Source organism: Apodemus sylvaticus, chromosome 15, assembly GCF_947179515.1.
Source record: "Apodemus sylvaticus chromosome 15, mApoSyl1.1, whole genome shotgun sequence".
Lineage (NCBI taxonomy): Eukaryota > Metazoa > Chordata > Mammalia > Rodentia > Muridae > Apodemus > Apodemus sylvaticus.
Genome location: NC_067486.1, coordinates 3775077 through 3792587, shown reverse-complemented (window position 1 = coordinate 3792587; position 17511 = coordinate 3775077). Strand labels below are relative to the sequence as shown.

The 17511-nt window shown below is 42.0% G+C and overlaps 2 protein-coding genes across 12 annotated transcripts in view; one reads left to right on the top strand and one right to left on the bottom strand.

Annotated features, from left to right (window-relative positions):
- Nucleotides 1-1593: 1593 nt before the first annotated feature.
- Nucleotides 1594-8147, bottom strand: Pigp (phosphatidylinositol glycan anchor biosynthesis class P). The gene is given in 6 exon segments (XM_052158982.1): nucleotides 1594-1937; nucleotides 2504-2622; nucleotides 4850-4922; nucleotides 7271-7374; nucleotides 7905-8071; nucleotides 8073-8147. Coding segments are annotated over 6 exon segments (663 nt in total). The 3' UTR covers nucleotides 1594-1812.
- The window catches only part of Ttc3 (tetratricopeptide repeat domain 3), a 101569-nt gene continuing 92062 nt past the window's right edge, over nucleotides 8005-17511 (top strand). For 5 of the 11 annotated variants that reach the window (XM_052158972.1, XM_052158977.1, XM_052158971.1 and 2 more), the window contains exon 1: nucleotides 8091-8181. In XM_052158972.1, the coding sequence (XP_052014932.1) occupies nucleotides 8136-8181 (46 nt within the window). In that variant the 5' untranslated portion in view covers nucleotides 8091-8135. The other 6 variants (XM_052158973.1, XM_052158974.1, XM_052158979.1 and 3 more) reach the window with 6 other exon arrangements.

Here is a 17511-nt window from a genome sequence, read left to right as displayed (position 1 = left end):
CCAGACATTAAAGAGATGTACAAAATTTGAAGATGATTCTATTTAAGCCACAAATTTTGTGCTTGAAAATATAGGTATTTTTTATAAAAATTTGTCTTAAATTTCATTGTTTTTGACTATGCATTTTTTGTTTTTGTTTTTTGTTTTTGTTTTTCCGAGATAGAGTTTCTCTGTGTAGCCCTGGCTGTCCTGGAACTCGCTCTGTAGACCAGGCTGTCCTCGAACTCAGAAATCTGCCTGCCTCTGCCTCTCAAGTGCTGGGATTAAAGGCATGCGCCACCACCACCCGGCAACTAAGCTTATTATTATATCAATGTTTTGGTTTAAATTGTATAACAAATAGTTTTTTGTGTGTGCCCATATGTGTGGACACATGAGTGTGTGTGTGGTGGGGGTGTGTGCATGAGGCCAGACACTTATCTGGTAAAAAGGTGATGACTGGCAAACTTAACTTTATAACCAAGAAGAGATTGGCTTATGTTCCGGTGTGTGCATGAGTACTAGGCCACTGCATTTGTGTGAAAGTCAGAAGACCACTTGAGGGAGTTCGCTCTTGGGGATCTGACCCAAGTTGGTAGGATCGCTGGCAATTATCCTCACTCACCAAACCATCTCACGGCCCCCATGATCATTATTCATAAAAATATATAACTCATATAAGTTCTTTAGAAGCTCCCACTTTGTTGTTGTTGTTGGGTTTTTATTTGGTTTTTCGAGACAGGGTTTCTCTGTGTAGCTCCAGCTATCCTGGAACTCACTCTGTAGACCAGATTGGTCTTGAACTCAGAAATCTGCCTGCCTCTGCCTCCCAAGGGCTGGGATTAAAGGTGTGCGCCACCACCACTCGGCAGAAGCTCCCACTTTGTACAAAATATTTGAAGGTCCTGAGATTATTTTAGGTGAAGAGAAGCTTAAGTTTATTATAACTTTCAAAAGAAATCAGCCCATAACATGAAAAGCCCTGGTTGTAGACAACCCCTTAGGAGGCATAAAGACGATGCATTTGAGAAACAGAATGAAAATCTGGTTTTGAGGCTAATGTGGCGGGGCTATGATTTACTCCAAGGCATTTGAAAACCTTGCAGGCGCCATCACTGTCCTTGAGAGAGTAAGGGAACACTGAACTGAGTAGCAGCTCTGACTAGTTCCTGCTTTCATAAGCAGAAGCCACAGTCTTGCTGGACCACCGGGCTCAGCTAAGGAGAAGCAGACAAGACAGTCATTTCCAACTCTGGCTGCATATTAGAAGACTTGGGAGACATCTGTTCTTGGTTGATTTATGTTAGGCTGGGGAGAGGGTTTAGCAGGTAAAGAATACACTGTAGAAGCATGAGGACCAGAGTTCAGATCTCTAGCACCTACACAAAAGTAATAATGATGGGGTAGGAGGCAGAGACAGGTAAAGCCCTGGAAGCTTGTGGGCCAGCTAGCCTGGCCTAAGTGGTGAAGTGAGGCCAATGGGAAACCCTGTCTCAAACAAAGTGAGCCTGAAGAGAGACAACCTGAGTTGTCCTCTGACCTCTATGCTTACTGTGCACATATGCATTCACACACACGAGCGCATGCATGTCTGCCCATATACATATACTCAAGTTGATTATCACATAATGTGTGGTTTTATTTATCGTCAATTAAAAACTCAGTTGAAGATATTTACAATATCAATTGAACTCAATCTAAGGAATCAACTTTCATGTTTTTACATGTCAACAACATTGGGTATTAAAAGGACAGCCAATATAATTATGCTCAAAATTATTCAGCCCACAACTGTAAATGTTTGGTTTTAGGACGTTTATATACAACTCAGTTTTAGGTATTGAGTTCTTTGGCTTCTAGGAAAAACATTTTATTTACTTCACTAATGGGAACGTCTCTTAATGCTGGGATGGCGTCCTCTTGGTAGTTTTTCTTCTGTTGGTTTTTAGCGTAGTTATCTGTAGGAAGAGAAGAAAAGCTCTGCTGACCCAAGCAATTTCTTTCTGTAATTTCTGTGGTTGGTTGAGACCTATCGCACAGCTCAGCAGGCTGATGTGCAGATGATGGCAAACACCACGAGCTATTATTAGCTATTTATCTCACGCCGTAACAACGTCCCTAACAAATGCAGCTTAAGGCTTTGTTGTATGGAGACAGTTCACCATGGAGGGGACAGTATGTCAGTAGGAGCAGGTGGCGGGTCACTTGTGTCCACCATGTGTCCATCAGGAGGCAGACAGGGACAAATGCTAATATTCAGCTTATTTCTCCTTTTCATTCAGACCTAGAGCCCATGTACACTCCATATCTGAGGTATCTTCCCAACTCAATAAACCAGATCTAGATAGACCTCATAGAATGCTCAGTATGTTTCCCTGGTGACCGTAAACCCCTTTGAGCTGCCAATCGAGATTAATCACCATGCCATGTTGAATGTCCCAGTGTGTTTCTAAGGCCTATTCCTGATAAAAGTCCTAATATCTCCTCCCTCTATGCATCATAATTTTGTCTCATTTAAACTTACCTGTGATCGTATGAATGGAGTCAAGTGGAGAGGTACTCATCATGTTGATTCCAAATAAGAGCACATAACCAATTACAACCGTGATAAGGAGGTAGACAGGCAAAGCAACTGCCCAGTATCTGCTCAAGAGAATCCATGCATGTCAACAACCTTGTCAAGGGAATTTAATTCCCAAGAGTCAGTCACAAAATACACTTTAACAACCTAGGTTATTATTAGAGTAGCTGATATATGAATGTAACAGATAGCGCTACAGGGGGTCCATGAACAGCTGCAGACACCTGTCTCAGCCAAGCCATCCCAACCCTAGAGCGTTATTCTGCCCAAACATGCCCTTTCAGTGTCTGAGCTCTTTCTTCTGGTATTTACATCCTCATTTCTACATAACATGCCTACATTATTCTTGATTTTCATCAGCTTTAGACATTTTTTTCTAGATGTTCTAATATGAAAATGAGGTATTTACTTCTTCCTCACACTTTCTGCATAGTCTTCACTTTCATTATGCTGGCAGTTAAAAACAACTGGTCACCTCAACAGTATTTGCAACTGAGAACCATAGTGTATTATGTTTTACTATGCTTTTTTCTGAAATTATACATTTCTGTCTACTGTTTCCCCAGGATCTATCAGTACTCCAGAATCAAATTCTTAGATGCTTTTCAGCTTTCTTCTCTGTTCAGCTTGCTCAGTGCTCTGTCTTGCCAGGTTTTGTTAAATCATTTCCTCCCTTCTGTTTTCCCTTGTTAGAACTTTTAATAGTTTTTTTCCCACCATTATATACTTTTCTGTTTTCCATCTCTCTCAACAGTCAACTTTCTAGATAACATTTTAATTAGCATGCTTATAACTTTTCAATGGTAATATGGTAATTTAAAAAAATTCCCTTGGACAGTATACCATTCAGGATTCTTTTTTCTTTTTTTTTGGATTTGGGTTTTTTTTTTTTTTTTTTTCCCGAGACAGGGTTTCTCTGTGTAGCCCTGGATGTCCTGGAACTCACTCTGTAGACCAGGCTGGCCTCGAACTCAGAAATCCACCTGCCTCTGCCTCCCAGAGTGCTGGGATTACAGGCGTGTGCCATTACTGCCCAGCTACCATTCAGGATTCTTTCTCATCTTAGGTGATTAAACCTTTTCCCCCTTCTGTAGATGGCATTATCTCTATTTCTTTTAAGGATCTTCATTTCTTTTGTATTTAAGGACAGACTTTTCTTTAGCACCTGGTATTTATGACAGCATATTATATTTAAGATCAAGTGATAAGTTGACAGGAAGTAAGGCATATACATGGTCAGAGATGGCAGAAGGATTAGATTAGATGCTGCCTTTTACCCTGGTCAGCTTCCTCAGAAAGGCACCTGCCACCTTTCTCTGGGAGAGGGTACAGCCTGGTAGGGAGGTGCTGGGGAGGAACCTTACTCCCCCACACAGATGCTTGTTAACTATCACTCCCTGTGCATCATCTTCACAGTTAACCCTGTAACTTCCGGACTGTAGTCTCGCCCTGTGCTTCCCACAGGGAGGGCAGGGTCGATTTCCAGGTTTACGGTATAGAAAGGGAGTCAGCAGGTCTAATGCATTTTAAACACATTTCCTGTCCAATGCAGAATTACCATTACCAAGAGTCACTGCTGCTTCTGAGGTTTGGGCCCTTTTTGGAATTCTAGGGCACAAATGTTCTTGATGGGTTCCCTCATCTACCACATGGAAAAACCAGACTCTTCTATCTCAAAGAATGTCCTAAAATTTTGTTAATATCTTATCTGCTATTATATTTTGTATGCTTCTAGCTTTAAAAGATTTTTTTCAGCAACAGTATAATTTTAGCATGATTTTAGGAGGAAACGGAGATAAACCCCACCACCTTTAATTGGTTATATATTAATAACCTTTAAACCTTTCAACTGCTGTTGGAGTACAGCTTACTGGATAAAGCACTTGCCACTCAAGTGTGCGGACCTGAGTCTGGATTCCCAGACCCAGCTATGTGCTGGGCTTGTGAGGCAGACCAGCTGTAAGCCTAGCATTCAGAGGCTGACACAGGGAATTCTGGAGCAAGCCAGACTAGCTGTACTACAGAACACTGAGCTCAACTTTAAGACCTTACCCCAAGACTCCTGACATCAACTTTAAGGCACTACATGCACAATGTAGCCACACACATGTGAACACCCCACTACTCTCCCTCCCCCCAGTACAAAAATAAAAGCAACATTCAATTTCAACACATATACTCATGGATTTAAAAGCACTAATGATTTAAGGCTTGGGTTTTAGAGAAGAGTATTAATTACCCTTCGAAACAGTACCAGTTATACCCCCATTGAAAAAATATTAAACTTACTTTTGAGGCCAGTAAGTTAAGCCTAAAGAGTTTAACCAAGATTCAGGAACAAAGGCCCACACAAGATATAGTACTGCAGGGTAAAGAGGGAAAGAGAGGAGAGAAGACATGTCAGCAATGCATAGTCCAGTCTGTGAGGTTCACATACAATAAAGACGCTCCCCAGAGGCAGCCTCACTCTCTCAGAATTCAGGATCTGCATCTACCTCTTTGTACCAGTCTTGTAATACTCACCATAGTCACCATATTAACACGATTTTAGTGTCTTAGCTCTTACACTGTACTTTAACAAGTCTATGGCCATCCCCCAGAGCTCCCAGAGACTAAACCACCAACCAGAGAGTATACATGGAGGGATCCATGGGTCCAGATACATGTCCAGCAGAGACTGGCCTCTGACATGATTGGGAGGGGAGGCTGTTGGTCCTGTGGAGGCTTGATGTCCAGTGTAGGGGGTGCTAGAGTGGCGAGACAGGAGTGGGTGAGTGGGCGGAAGAGCACCTTCATAGAGGTAAGGGGGATATCATTTGAAATATAAATGAATTTAGTGATTAATTAAAAAAAAGTCTATGGACATATTTCTTAGCAATTTCTTGTTAGGATTTGCTTCTGCTCAGTATTTCTCCACAGGGAAGATGTAAATGCACTTAGTGCTTAAAGGGAAACTTGTTCTGATTGTCTACATATAATCTTCTTTCCACCAACACCCAGTCTTTGTGGGCTCCTTTTCTGCTGTCTCCACGTAGTTACAATAGCTGGGTTCTGAACCTCTCTATATGGACTAACTCATTTAATCCTCAAAACAGTCCCAAGACACACATGTATGTTTTATACATGAGAACGGGCTCATTTGTACAAGGGAAGTGGTGGAGATGGGTTTCAAGCTATATCAGCAGTGGTGGGATTTTTTTCTTAAGAATGAGGTGTTACAGAGCTTTGTATGCCAAGATTGGAATACAGTAACTCCTGAAGAGATGTCTTGTGCTTTCTGTATGCTTCTGGTGCTGAACAAAAAAGGTTAAATAGAGCTTTTCCTTTCTGCATGGCAAGTTGTAGTATTAAGACAGCACACAGCAGCACGTGAGGAGGGCTCCTCCTGCTCCTTAATCTCCTTCCCCAGTTTTGCTTCCTGGCTATGTTTTACTTATCTGCTGTCTCACTATGCAGAAAGCTCAAATGAAATCAGACGAGGCTTGGATATTTGCTTTCCCTGGTCTGTAACACTGTCTAGTACATAGTGAGTGATCAACAAATTCTTCAATTAGGTGTTGGTTTATCTAACATGCTTGTACAGTTTCTAATCCTTAAAATCCTCATTGTATAGGAATTTATAGAAATAAATCGCAGCTAACACCTATTGAGCAGCTTCTTTGCATAAACTACCCAAGTTAACATAAGAGTCAGAGAATCTCAGGAGAGTGGAGCTTGCCACCTGTTCTAGTTCCAGTCCTGTTGCATACTGGCTTTGATCAAGTTACTTAAATCCAATATCCCCATCTTTAAACTGAGGAAGCAAGGCAGCATCTACTTCACAGGTTCACTTCATGCAAAACAAAAAGCTCTCAGGCCAAACAATGATTCCATGAAAGAGCCAGTAACTGTAGCTTCTTCATTCCACATATTCCATTACACCACAGCTAAGTTAGTACTTTTCACTTAAGAACTGGGAAGGACACCCCCACATAGACATTCTGATTTCTACTAAGGATCAGAAGGTTGGACTGTGGGCATTTAATTTTCTACCACTTGATTGCCTCATACCTTCCAAACTTTTTGAGGAGGGACTTTGGTCCTGCTTGTTAAGCTGGTCATATTAGGTTTGTTTTTGTCTTTTTGTTTTGACTTTTGCTTGTTTGTAAGCCTCAGTGGCCTCATCTACAACATGTAACATTGTGGGGATCAATGCAGATCCAGAATGTTAAGGGTACATTCTTACACCTGATTTCTCTGGCCCATTATCTTCAATTTTTAGCTCCAGCCTTGCTACCCTGGAGCTATAAACACTTCACTTCCAAACCTTCACAGGCCTTCAAGCAGGAACTCTCCCCAAGGTCTTTCCTGACTTATTCTTAATGGCCAGGGAGTGGCCCATTTCTAAACCTTCCAAGGCTCTTCCGGGGCACTCACTCATCAAGCTCTCTGAATTGTGGGTGTCCTATGCTTCTCCACAAGACCATGACCTCAAGGGTTAGGACCCGGTTTTATTCACATTAGCATCAAGCCTAGTGCTAAGTAAATATTGGAGTTTTAATCTAGTACTGGACATATAAACTGCGCAAACAAACGGTACCCTTCAGGACTCCTTAAGAGACACAGGTAGAAAGAATCAACAGTTCATGAGTGTATGTTCTAAGGACAAACACATTATTTCCTGGTCCTCAAATACCATTAAAGGCCCTGGCCTTTACTGCCAGTACTTACTGAAGCCAAACTGTGAGCTTAGGAAAAGAACAAAGCCATAAATCGCTCTTTCTGGCAATGGCGACGGTGAGTTTTCCACCATCTTCCCTGTGGCTTTAGACAATCTGTAGAAAAGGAACGCAATCGTCAGACATCCCCTCCCCTTCCTTCACCACTGGTCTGTTACATAATCGCATCACTTGTGGAGGACACAGCCACTGCGGATGCTCGCGCGCGCCCTCCCGCCCCAAACCAGGGCCCCTTCGCGGGCGCGCGCCCCTGCAGCTGAGGGGCGGCGGGAGCGCGCGCTGCGGGGAAAATGCGCACCTCGGACCCTCTGAGGCGAGAAAGGGGCCTGGGCCGGACCCAGGTCCCGAGTCCTGCCCTCTCATGAAGGGCCCTGTCCCCGCCTACGTGAGGCTCGGACAAAACGGGAGGCCTGGACCCTGAGTTCTCCAAGGCACCAACGCCCACCCGTCCCCACCCCTCAACCTCTCAGTACTCAACCCACTGCGCAGGCGCGATCCAGACACCGCAGTGGGGGCGGAAAGAAAAAAAAAAACTGAGGAAAAGCAGGAGCTGACAGGCGCCCCCGCCGCTCGGCGCAGGCGCACCGCGACCGCTGCGCGGGGGCTAGCACGGTCTCACCACCTACCCCGCCGAGCTGAGGGGGCGGCGCGGCGATCGCGCATGCGCACCGCCAAAGTCACGTGACCCGCCCGCCTCTGGAGCGGCTGAGCGCTCGCTCTGCGGTTCTGGTTGACGTGGAGGGCCGGAGGCGTCGGCAGCCCGCGTCTGAGGCTCGCGGGCTGCGGGGCCCGGGTGAGTGCAGACCCTGCGCGCGGCGGGGTTCACGGAAGCGTCTGCGCGTCCCGCCGCAGCCGAGATGCCCGGGCATCGGGGCGCTCCACACCTCCCTCCGTGGGTGTGTGGTGAGTGTGGGTGTGCGCGTCGCCGCGCGTCTCGCCGATCGCCCGCGCGCTGAGGGGGTGTGGCCGCCCTTGCCCCAGTGGGTGTGTGTGTTCCCTTTGTCCGGTGACCCTGGGGCGTCCTTAACGGTAGGAAGGGTGCTTTTGTCTGCGCATCGCCTGGCGCGCGGGTGACATCCCCGGCCAGGTGTCCGCTGTCGCGTCCGGAGCGCTCGGGGACGCGCCTTTGGGTCTGCGGCTGGCCCGCTTTGTTCCTATGCTCCCCCTTCCCTGCGATGCTCGCCCTTTCCTGCGATGCTCGCCCTTTCCTGCGATGCTCCCCCTTTCCTGCGATGCTCCCCCTTCCCTGCGATGCTCGCCCTTCCCTGCGATGCTCGCCCTTCCTCGCGATGGCCTGGGCGTCCTCATCCTCTGAGGATGCTCCCACCCCCCTCGACCCCCCACCTTCCCTGTGGTGTGCGCGCCCCCTCCCAAGCGCGCGCTCCCGCCGCTGCGGCAGTCTGCATTGGCGGGCGCGCGCGTTCGTCCTTGCGTGTCCCCAAAGGTGCGCGACGCAGGGGACCTGTGGTGCGCGCGGTTGGGCTCTGGGGGGCGGGGGGCTCGCGATCGTGCGCGCGCGCGCCCTCTGGTCTGTGTGTGTGCGCGCGCGTCTCCCCCTCCCCCCCCGTTTCTGGGAGGACCCGGGAGGGGCGCACAGTTGCTCCCCGACCCCACCTGCAGCCATTTCCTACGCCTGCGCAGGGCTGCTGCTCCGCAGTGCCGGCGACGTCACCAAGGCCAGGGCTGCCATCCTCTAGTGGGGAGGGGGCAGACAGGGGGACAAAGGACCAAAATGAAGGCGACTGTGTGTCGGTACCACTACTCGGTACCTTTTTCAGAAGCTTGTAGTTTCCAGACGTCCTTCAGTTTGCAAATTATTTCCTCCGTGTGTGCTTATGCCTTTCACCAGGCGATGGCTAACACTGGTTATTGCAGGGTGTTTTATAGCAGCCATATAAAGCTCTGGATTCTGGCGAGGGATGAGGGCCCAGGAAACCGGGTTGAAATCATACAGGTTTTACTGCTCTCTCCGGGGCAGTTTTCTCACAACCACAGCTCTCGTTAGAACACTTATTTCAAGAAATTTGTATTTTACTTTAAGGAAAATGGGTTTGTTATAAGGTAAAACTTCCCTAGGGATTCACTTGCCACTACTGTGCTTGTCAGGGGTTTGTGCTTTGCGCTCAAGGGCTGCGGATTCTCTTTCTCTCTTGCTCAGTTTCCTTATTGTTGCCTAATTTTCCTTTTTTTCTCTTTTAATTTCTGAAATACTTAGAGATTAAACACAGGTAGATCTAACCAAACCAGGCCATTTTGTTCATTATTTATTTATTTATTTTTGCCAAATTTACTTAAGATTCTCCAAAACAAACAGACAAAAATAAAAAAAAAACAAAAAACAAAAAACAAAGCTTAAAAAATTTTGGAGATGCTGAGAGTTTGACCCCCTCCTTACCTAGAGATAGCCACTGTGTTCAGGTTTGTGTGTATCATTTCCATGCATAATGTATAATTTGGTGATGGTGAATATATAAACAATACATAGTATTGGATTTTAACTAAAGTGATATAAAATTGTGTCCTTTTGCAACTTGCTTTTTCACTCAGCATCACATTTTGAGATTTATATATGAATAAATCAAATAATTGTACTTTCTTTGAATTATTATAATTGTTGGTATAGCACTGCATTGTATGAATATACCGTAATTTATTTTTATACTCCTTTCGATGGACTTTGGAATTGTTTATAATCTTTACTCTTTAAAACAGTCCTGCAATAAATATCTCTGTACTTGTTTGCTGTGCACACTTTTGGAGTTTCTCTAAGAAGTACCCATAATTTTGCTGGGTAGTAGAATATATACATCTTCCACTTAACCAGATATGATAGAAACTCAATGGTTGTACCAGTTTTAGGTCACTGGTATTGAGAACACCCATTTCCTCACATGCTTGCTAACAAACTGTTGTTACTGTCCTCTCTTTACTGACCGACTTCTTCAGGACTTCAGCTTTCAGCTAAATTTGCTTAAAAACTGGCTTTTGTCTAGCCATGTGACAGAAAATGGGTTAATCTCTCACAGTTGATTGGTTTGGTCTTTATTGAATTTGGTCTTCATAACATTAATTGCAATGAACAGTTGTTATGTTATCTAATGTTGCTTTGGTTGATGTAAAGATAAGATTTCATGGTATGTTATATGTACCTCTCACATAGCAAGTGAACTGATTGAATTAAAAGCATTTTGAAGGTATGACGTTTTTTCTTTAAATCCTTTCCTCCTCAATGTAGTGTTTGATATATTCAGAATACATGTAACATATTTATTTACAAGCTGTGAAGTAAAACGAATGAACACTTATGAGTCTACCAGTGGAATCAAGAATCAACCTAACAAGTATTGATCAGAGGTGATTATCCTGAGTTCATGTTATTCTTGTATTTTAAACATTTTTATCAGATTTTTGTGTTATCATTTAGCATTGAATTGTGTATATGGCTTCTATGTTTGAGTAAAACACATTATTCTGGATATAGTCTTCTGAAACTTGCTTTCACTAAATTCAGTGTTTCTAAGTAACTAATACTCTGTAGAGATGTAAGCCATTAATTCTTTACTGCTTGTGTAATGATGGATGACTGTAATGCAGTTTACTTGTGTTTCTGGTGGTGGACATTTTCACTGTTCTGTTTTCCCATAGAAATGTAACCAACACATCCACTTGGAAGAACTATGGTATAGCTGCAAGTAGGAAAGCAAAAGAATAGTTTAAAATGCTGGAAAGGCCTCTTTTAATTCCAGCACTTCCTCTGTCCACTGATATAGGAAGTGGTATCATTTGTTTTTTTTTTCTGTTAATTTTTAGTTTTTATAATTTTATTCAACTCAATTGTGTGATAAAACTAGCTATAATACCTACAACTGTTTGACACCTTCTTACTTGTGTGGGTTTATGTGCCACGGCACATGTAGGGAGCCTGGAGGACACGTGGATGGAGGATTGGGTTCTGGTTGTCAGACTTGGTGGCAAGCGCCCCTACCCACTGAGCAACCTGCTGACCTAGTTATATATTTGGAAGAATCATAGTTTTACTTTAAATTGTTCATATGATTCTCTAGAAATTTATTCTTTGCAATGCTGAGCTCTTTTAGACATCATCATCAGTAAGTAGCTCCATGGGAAGCATATAAGTTTCAAAAGCATTTTCAGTGCTTTGGCGTACCCAGCATCATGAGTTATTTGCTAGGAGTGGAACTGCTGTTTTTTAGGGGTATGAATTTTCAACTTTATGAAATGATTTCAAATTGGTTATGAAGTGCTTGTACCAACTTTTGTTTTACTTAATGGTTTTGTCAATTTATATGCTTGGCTCAGCATTGTCTGAGAGTTACAAGCAGCCTGCAACCTGTTCAACACTTGTTATCTTAGATTCTTTGTATTTGCTAGTAGTATGACATGGTTTATCATTGTGGCTAAAATTCACATTTATTAACGAGATTGAGAATCTTCATAGCATCAGGTGTTTCCCTTGTGTAGAAAACATGACCTTCTTTTTTCACCCACTTTTAAAGAATACTGAATTGTCTTTCAAAGCTGACAAACTTGTAACACTTTTTATTAAATGTGCATTGAAAAAACACAGAGCATGTGACACAAGTTTTCCAACACTAAACTACATCATACAACACAGTGCTTAATTTTAATCTAATCTAGTGGAAATGTCCTTTGTCCGGGACTTACTAAGATGTCCACTGTGTTTCTTTTTAGACATTTTTAAATGATGCATTTGCACTTAAATTCATAATCCCCCTGTGATCAGTTTTTGTGTATGATGTGAGGTGGTGACTCATTCATATTGTCCCATGTAGCTCACTTTCTTTTATATATTGAATTTGACCTCTGCTTACCAGAGTTGTAGCATCTCACTTGCCTGCTGAGTGTTTGTGTGTGGATCTGTTTCTGGCTTGTCTTTTTGTCACCTCATCTTTATCTGTATTGGTACCTACTCTTTCTTAGTTGTTACCACTGTAGTTTTATCTGAAGTCTGGTGTGTTTGTTTTGGTTTGGTTTGGTTTGGTTTTTGGACATAGATAGGGTCATATTGTGAAGCACAGTATTTGTTAAATGGTGCTGTGATTCAGTCCAGTGCCTTGTGCATGCTAATCAGTTACTGTGCCATAGAGCTGCATTCTTAGCCCTTCAGTAATCATGCCTAGGAAACTCTGTCTCACCTGTTCTTGGACCTTTGACCTTTAAGAATCAGTCTTGAAAAACCCTTTAGGGCTTAAGTGAAATCAGTCCAATCAGTTTTCTGGAGAATTGAAATTGGTTGCTGTTATAAATAGTACTTTTTTTCTGCTTTGTATTTTTATTTCTCATTTTGGAACTCCCATCTTTTTTTGTCATTTCCAATGGTAATGTTTAGTGTTTTTTTCCTTTTCAATTTATTGTGTGTGTTTTCATGTTCTGGCATACTTTTAAATGTGCGTTGAGTTGACGTGGTTATGGTTGTTCATTAGAAGTGATTATAGTAGTACACATACTCATTGCCAATTTCAAAGAAGCGGATTAACTGTTAACAGTAGCATTTGAGGGGGTTTTTATAGATTACTTGTCACATTAGGGGAGGTCTTCTTTCCCATTTTGTCACATGCTTTTCCACATCTGAGATTCTGTTTCATTTTTTTCTAGTCCATCAAATGAAATTAATTACAAATTACATTTTTTAAGAATTTATTTTTATTTTATATGTATGGTTGTATTACTTACATATAATGTCTTGTGTACCACTTTTATGTCTGGTGCCCACAAAAGCCAGAAGAGGCCATTAGAGTTATAGGCAGTTGCAAACCACCATGTGCGTGTTGGGAATTGAACCCAGGTCCTCAGCAAAAGCAGCCAGAACATTTTATTGCTGAGCCATCTCTCGGGCCCTTCAAATTACAGATTATTTTTAAAAGATTTATTTTATGTATATGAGTACACTGTAGCTGTCTTCAGACACACCAGAAGAGGGCAGCAGATCCCATTATAGATGGTTGTGAGCTACCATGTGGTTGCTGGGAATTGAACTCAGGACCTCTGGAAGAGCAGTCAGTGCTCTTAACCTCTGAGCCATCTCTCTAGCCCCAAATTACAGATTTTAATTACATTTTTACTTTATTCTTCTGGAGATAGATCCAAATTGGCCTTGAGAGGTTATCTTTTTAATGGTACTACTGTTTGATAATTGTTTGTTTTGTTTTGTTTGAGACAACATTTCTTTGTGTAGCTTGGCTGTCTTAGAACTAGCTTGGTAGACCAGGCTGGCCTCAAACACACAGATCTGTCTGCTTCTGCCTCCCAGGTGTTGCGGTTAAAGGCATGTATCACCACCATCTGGCTGGATCATGTCTTATCCAGGATTTTGTACCTTATAAACAGACCCCTTCCTCCTTTCTATTTTTAACACAGGGTCTCCCTCTCTAGCCCTGGATGGCCTGGAACTCTTGTTATAGGTCAGGCTGGCATCAGACTCACAAAGATCCACTTGCCTCTGTTTTGTGAGTGCTGGGAGCAAAGATACACAACAAGAGAATCTGCTGGAAAGATGGCTCAGTGGTTAAGAGGACTGGTCTTCTGAAGGTCCTATGTTCAAATCCCAGCAACCACATGGTGGTTCACAACCACCTGTAACGAGATCTGATACTCTCTTCTGGTGCATCTAAAGACAGCTACAGTGTGCTTAGGTATAATAATAAATAAATCTTTTTTTTTAAAAAGTCACTTTGATATAGTTCAAGGCTCTTAAAATATCTTCTGTTAGAATAGCAAGATGTGCAGTCTTTTGCCAGTCTTATTTATTTATTTATTTATTTATTTACTTATTTATTGAAGAAAATATTGTTTTACTTTAGCTACATTTGATTGTCTGTCTTTGGGAGGGTCTTCATTTTACTCCTAAGTTTAAATTTACCACTTGTATTACTTAAGGTTTTCTAAAGGGTCAGGAAAGCAGATACACATACACACACACACACACACACACACACACGGGGTTGGGGGAGTGTGTGTGTCTGTGTTTTAAAGGAGGATTATTTGTTTGTTAGAGTGGCTTACAGGCCATGGTACAGGTAGCCAACTATAGCTGCCTCCCAGTTGAAAGGCCAAGAGTGTAGTTGTTCAGTCCACATTCAGTACAGGAAGTTAAAGCACTCTCTCTCTTTCTAGAGTAGGAGTTACGAAGAATTCCTAGAAACCTGCTGGTCTTCAGTCTGCATTGGAATCCCAAGGATGTAGGTCTAATACCAGCAAAGGAATGCCTCAGTAATAGGATAGGTGAGCTTGCCAGCTAGAGTGAGAACAAGCAGGCAAAAGCACAGGCTTCCATCTTCCATTTTCTGGGGTGCCATTAGAAGGTGTGGCCCGGATATAGGGTTGGTCTTCCCACCTCAATTGATTCATTCATAAAATCCCTCTCAAGTATGTCCAGATGCTTGAGTTTTGTTTTTGTTTTGTTTTGTTTTGTTTTTTCGAGACAGGGTTTCTCTGTATAGTTCGGGCTGTCCTGGAACTCACTCTGTAGACCAGGCTGGCCTCAAACTCAGAAATCCGCCTGCCTCTGCCTCCCAAGGGCTGGGATTAAAGAGTTTTAATTAATTCCAGATGTAGTCTAGTTTACAACCAAAATTAGCCACCACTTTTTAAAAAAATATTTATTTAAAAGATGTTTTTACATGTGCATGTTTGTGTGAATATCTGGAGGCTGCAACAAGGCATTAGAATCTGCAGCTGCTCCCTGTTCAGCAGATGTGAATGCTGGGAACTGAACGCAGGTCCTTGAAAACCAAGTGCTCTTAACTGCTAAGCTGTCTCTCTAGCTCCTGCTTTTTTAATATAAAATTTTGATACATGGTCTTTCTTCAGTCTAAATTTTGCCTTTCATTAAATCTAGAAGATTTTAAGTCCTATGTTATTTAAATAATGTCTGATTTTTATCTGTTCTTATGAAGTTTTACCTGGGCATGTGTATTCTTCCTGGGTTACCTTTCCTCTTTCAAATTTCTCATGTCTTCATTTCATCTCCGTGCTAGATAGTTTTAGTGAGCTTATCATCTAGTTAACCAGTTTTCTCTTTAACTGTGCTTGTCTTTTCAATTTGTACTTTTTTTTTTTTAACTTTCAACACCTATCTACCTACCTATCAATCATATATCTATTTGTATTTGTATTTGTTGAGACAAGGTCTTGCTATGTAGCTCAAGTTAACCTTGCATTTGTACATTTTTCCACCTCTCCTGAGTTGTTGAAATTACAGGCATGTACCACCATTCCTGGCTTAATCTTTAAAAGTTCTGTGTGGTTCCCTTTCCATCATATTTAGTCATCCTTTAGTGTAATGTTTGTGTTCATTTTTAAATCTGTAGCTGTTCTGTATTCTGTATTTGGACATCTCAGTGTCTGAAATTTGGGGTGGGGATTCTAACATAACTTCTTTTATTGTCTCTGCCGTGGTGAGTTGCTACATTCTTATTTGATGATGATTGGTTATGAACTAGTTGATTCATCTTTGTGAGAATTTGAGTCTAAAGTTGGGAGTACTTTTCTTTCTGAAAGCATTGTATTAGTTTTAGTAGAGTTGGAAATGAACTGTGGGCTCCTGGCCCCTTACTACCCTGCTCCAGAGTGGCTTTTGGTAGCACTGCCTCTAGCTCTTAGAAGTCAGTTTAGTTTCTAGCTTAGGTTTATTACTTTTGGAGAGAAAGAGGGTAGCTTTGAGTGTCTTCCTCTATGAATGGACAAAACATTTTTTTTTAAATATTTATTTATTTATTATATGTAAGTACACTGTAGCTATCTTTAGGTGCCAGAAGAGGGAGTCAGATCTCCTTACAGATGGTTGTGAGCCACCATGTGGATGCTGGGATTTGAACTCATGACCTTTGGAAGAGCAGTCAGTGCTCCTACCCGCTGAACCATCTCTCCAGCCCTGGACAAAACATTTTTAAAAAACATTTAAAAAATCTGTAATATGCCAGACCCAAGGGTACACACATTTAATCTCAGAATTTGGGAGGCAAAGAGAGGTGGATATCTGTGAGTACCACTTGTCTACGTAGTGAGTTCTAAGCTAGCTAGGGCTCCAATAGTGAGACTGTGTCTTAAAAATCTGTGCTTTATCTCCCACTACCCTTTATTGCTTGAGTTCTTCAGTATCTAGTAAGTACTTTGTCTTAATATGTAACTGTATAGTTTTAGCTTGTATTAGAAAAAAATTCATCAAATAGGATTTCTTACTAAATTTTGTTAATATTAAAATAAGTTTAAACTCAGTGCATTGGGATGATCAGGAATTGCTTCCTTAGCTGAGCAGTACTGGTGAGCATTATATGCTTGCAGAATAAGGTTGCTAGGGAGTGACCAACAGCCAGCTGTGACTTTGTCTAGGCCATGTGTTATATAGTGGCGAGACAGAAGCAGCGATGGTATTATAACAGGCCTTATGTGCATATTGTTGGGAGAGAGTACTGTTTCGATACCAATGAGAGGCTGTTGAGTTGATTTGATCAGTGAGATGATAGGCTTGAGTTTCAGAGGATGCTGAGGTGAAGACAAGCCACCACTTAAGAGACTGCTTGTTGTATTACATTAGTTCATAGGAGAAAAGTGCCTAAGGCATTGACATTAGACATGAAGTATCTGTGGTTTATTCACATGGTTTTTGTTATATTTTGTTTTTTAGGAAGGAGTGGCATAGGTAAATTGGATGGAAATGTTTAAGGAAAGTGGGGAAATCAGTGTTGATCTGCATTTTTGATTTCTTTCACATTTTTTAGTTTGGATAACCATTTAGCTTTTAGAGCAATAATTGATAAATAGTACACAGAAAGAAGAAAGGATTTGGCTTCTTTTGACAGTTTTTGTTTGAGGGAAAAGATGTTTGTTTTTGAACTTTCTGAATATGAGGAGCTTTTGAGACATTTTGGTTAAGATAGTAGCAATTGATATGGAACTTCTAGAAGTTGAGAGAGGTGGCCCAGCCTGGAGAGATTTGGGAACCTTTGGCATTTGGGATCCAGTGTTTTCTATGGTGGTACTACCTGAGCTAATTTAAACATAGATACATAGATAAATACCTGGAAGGTTTTAATAGTGACTTAATGTGCCTGAAAAACTTGAATACCAAACCTGTGATATCATGGACCTTATTATTTAGGCTAAGTAAACATAAGGGGGAAATATAAAATTCATGCAATAAATGGAAACAGCAAAAATCATGGTGAAGCTATGCAAATGATGAAAGTTCAG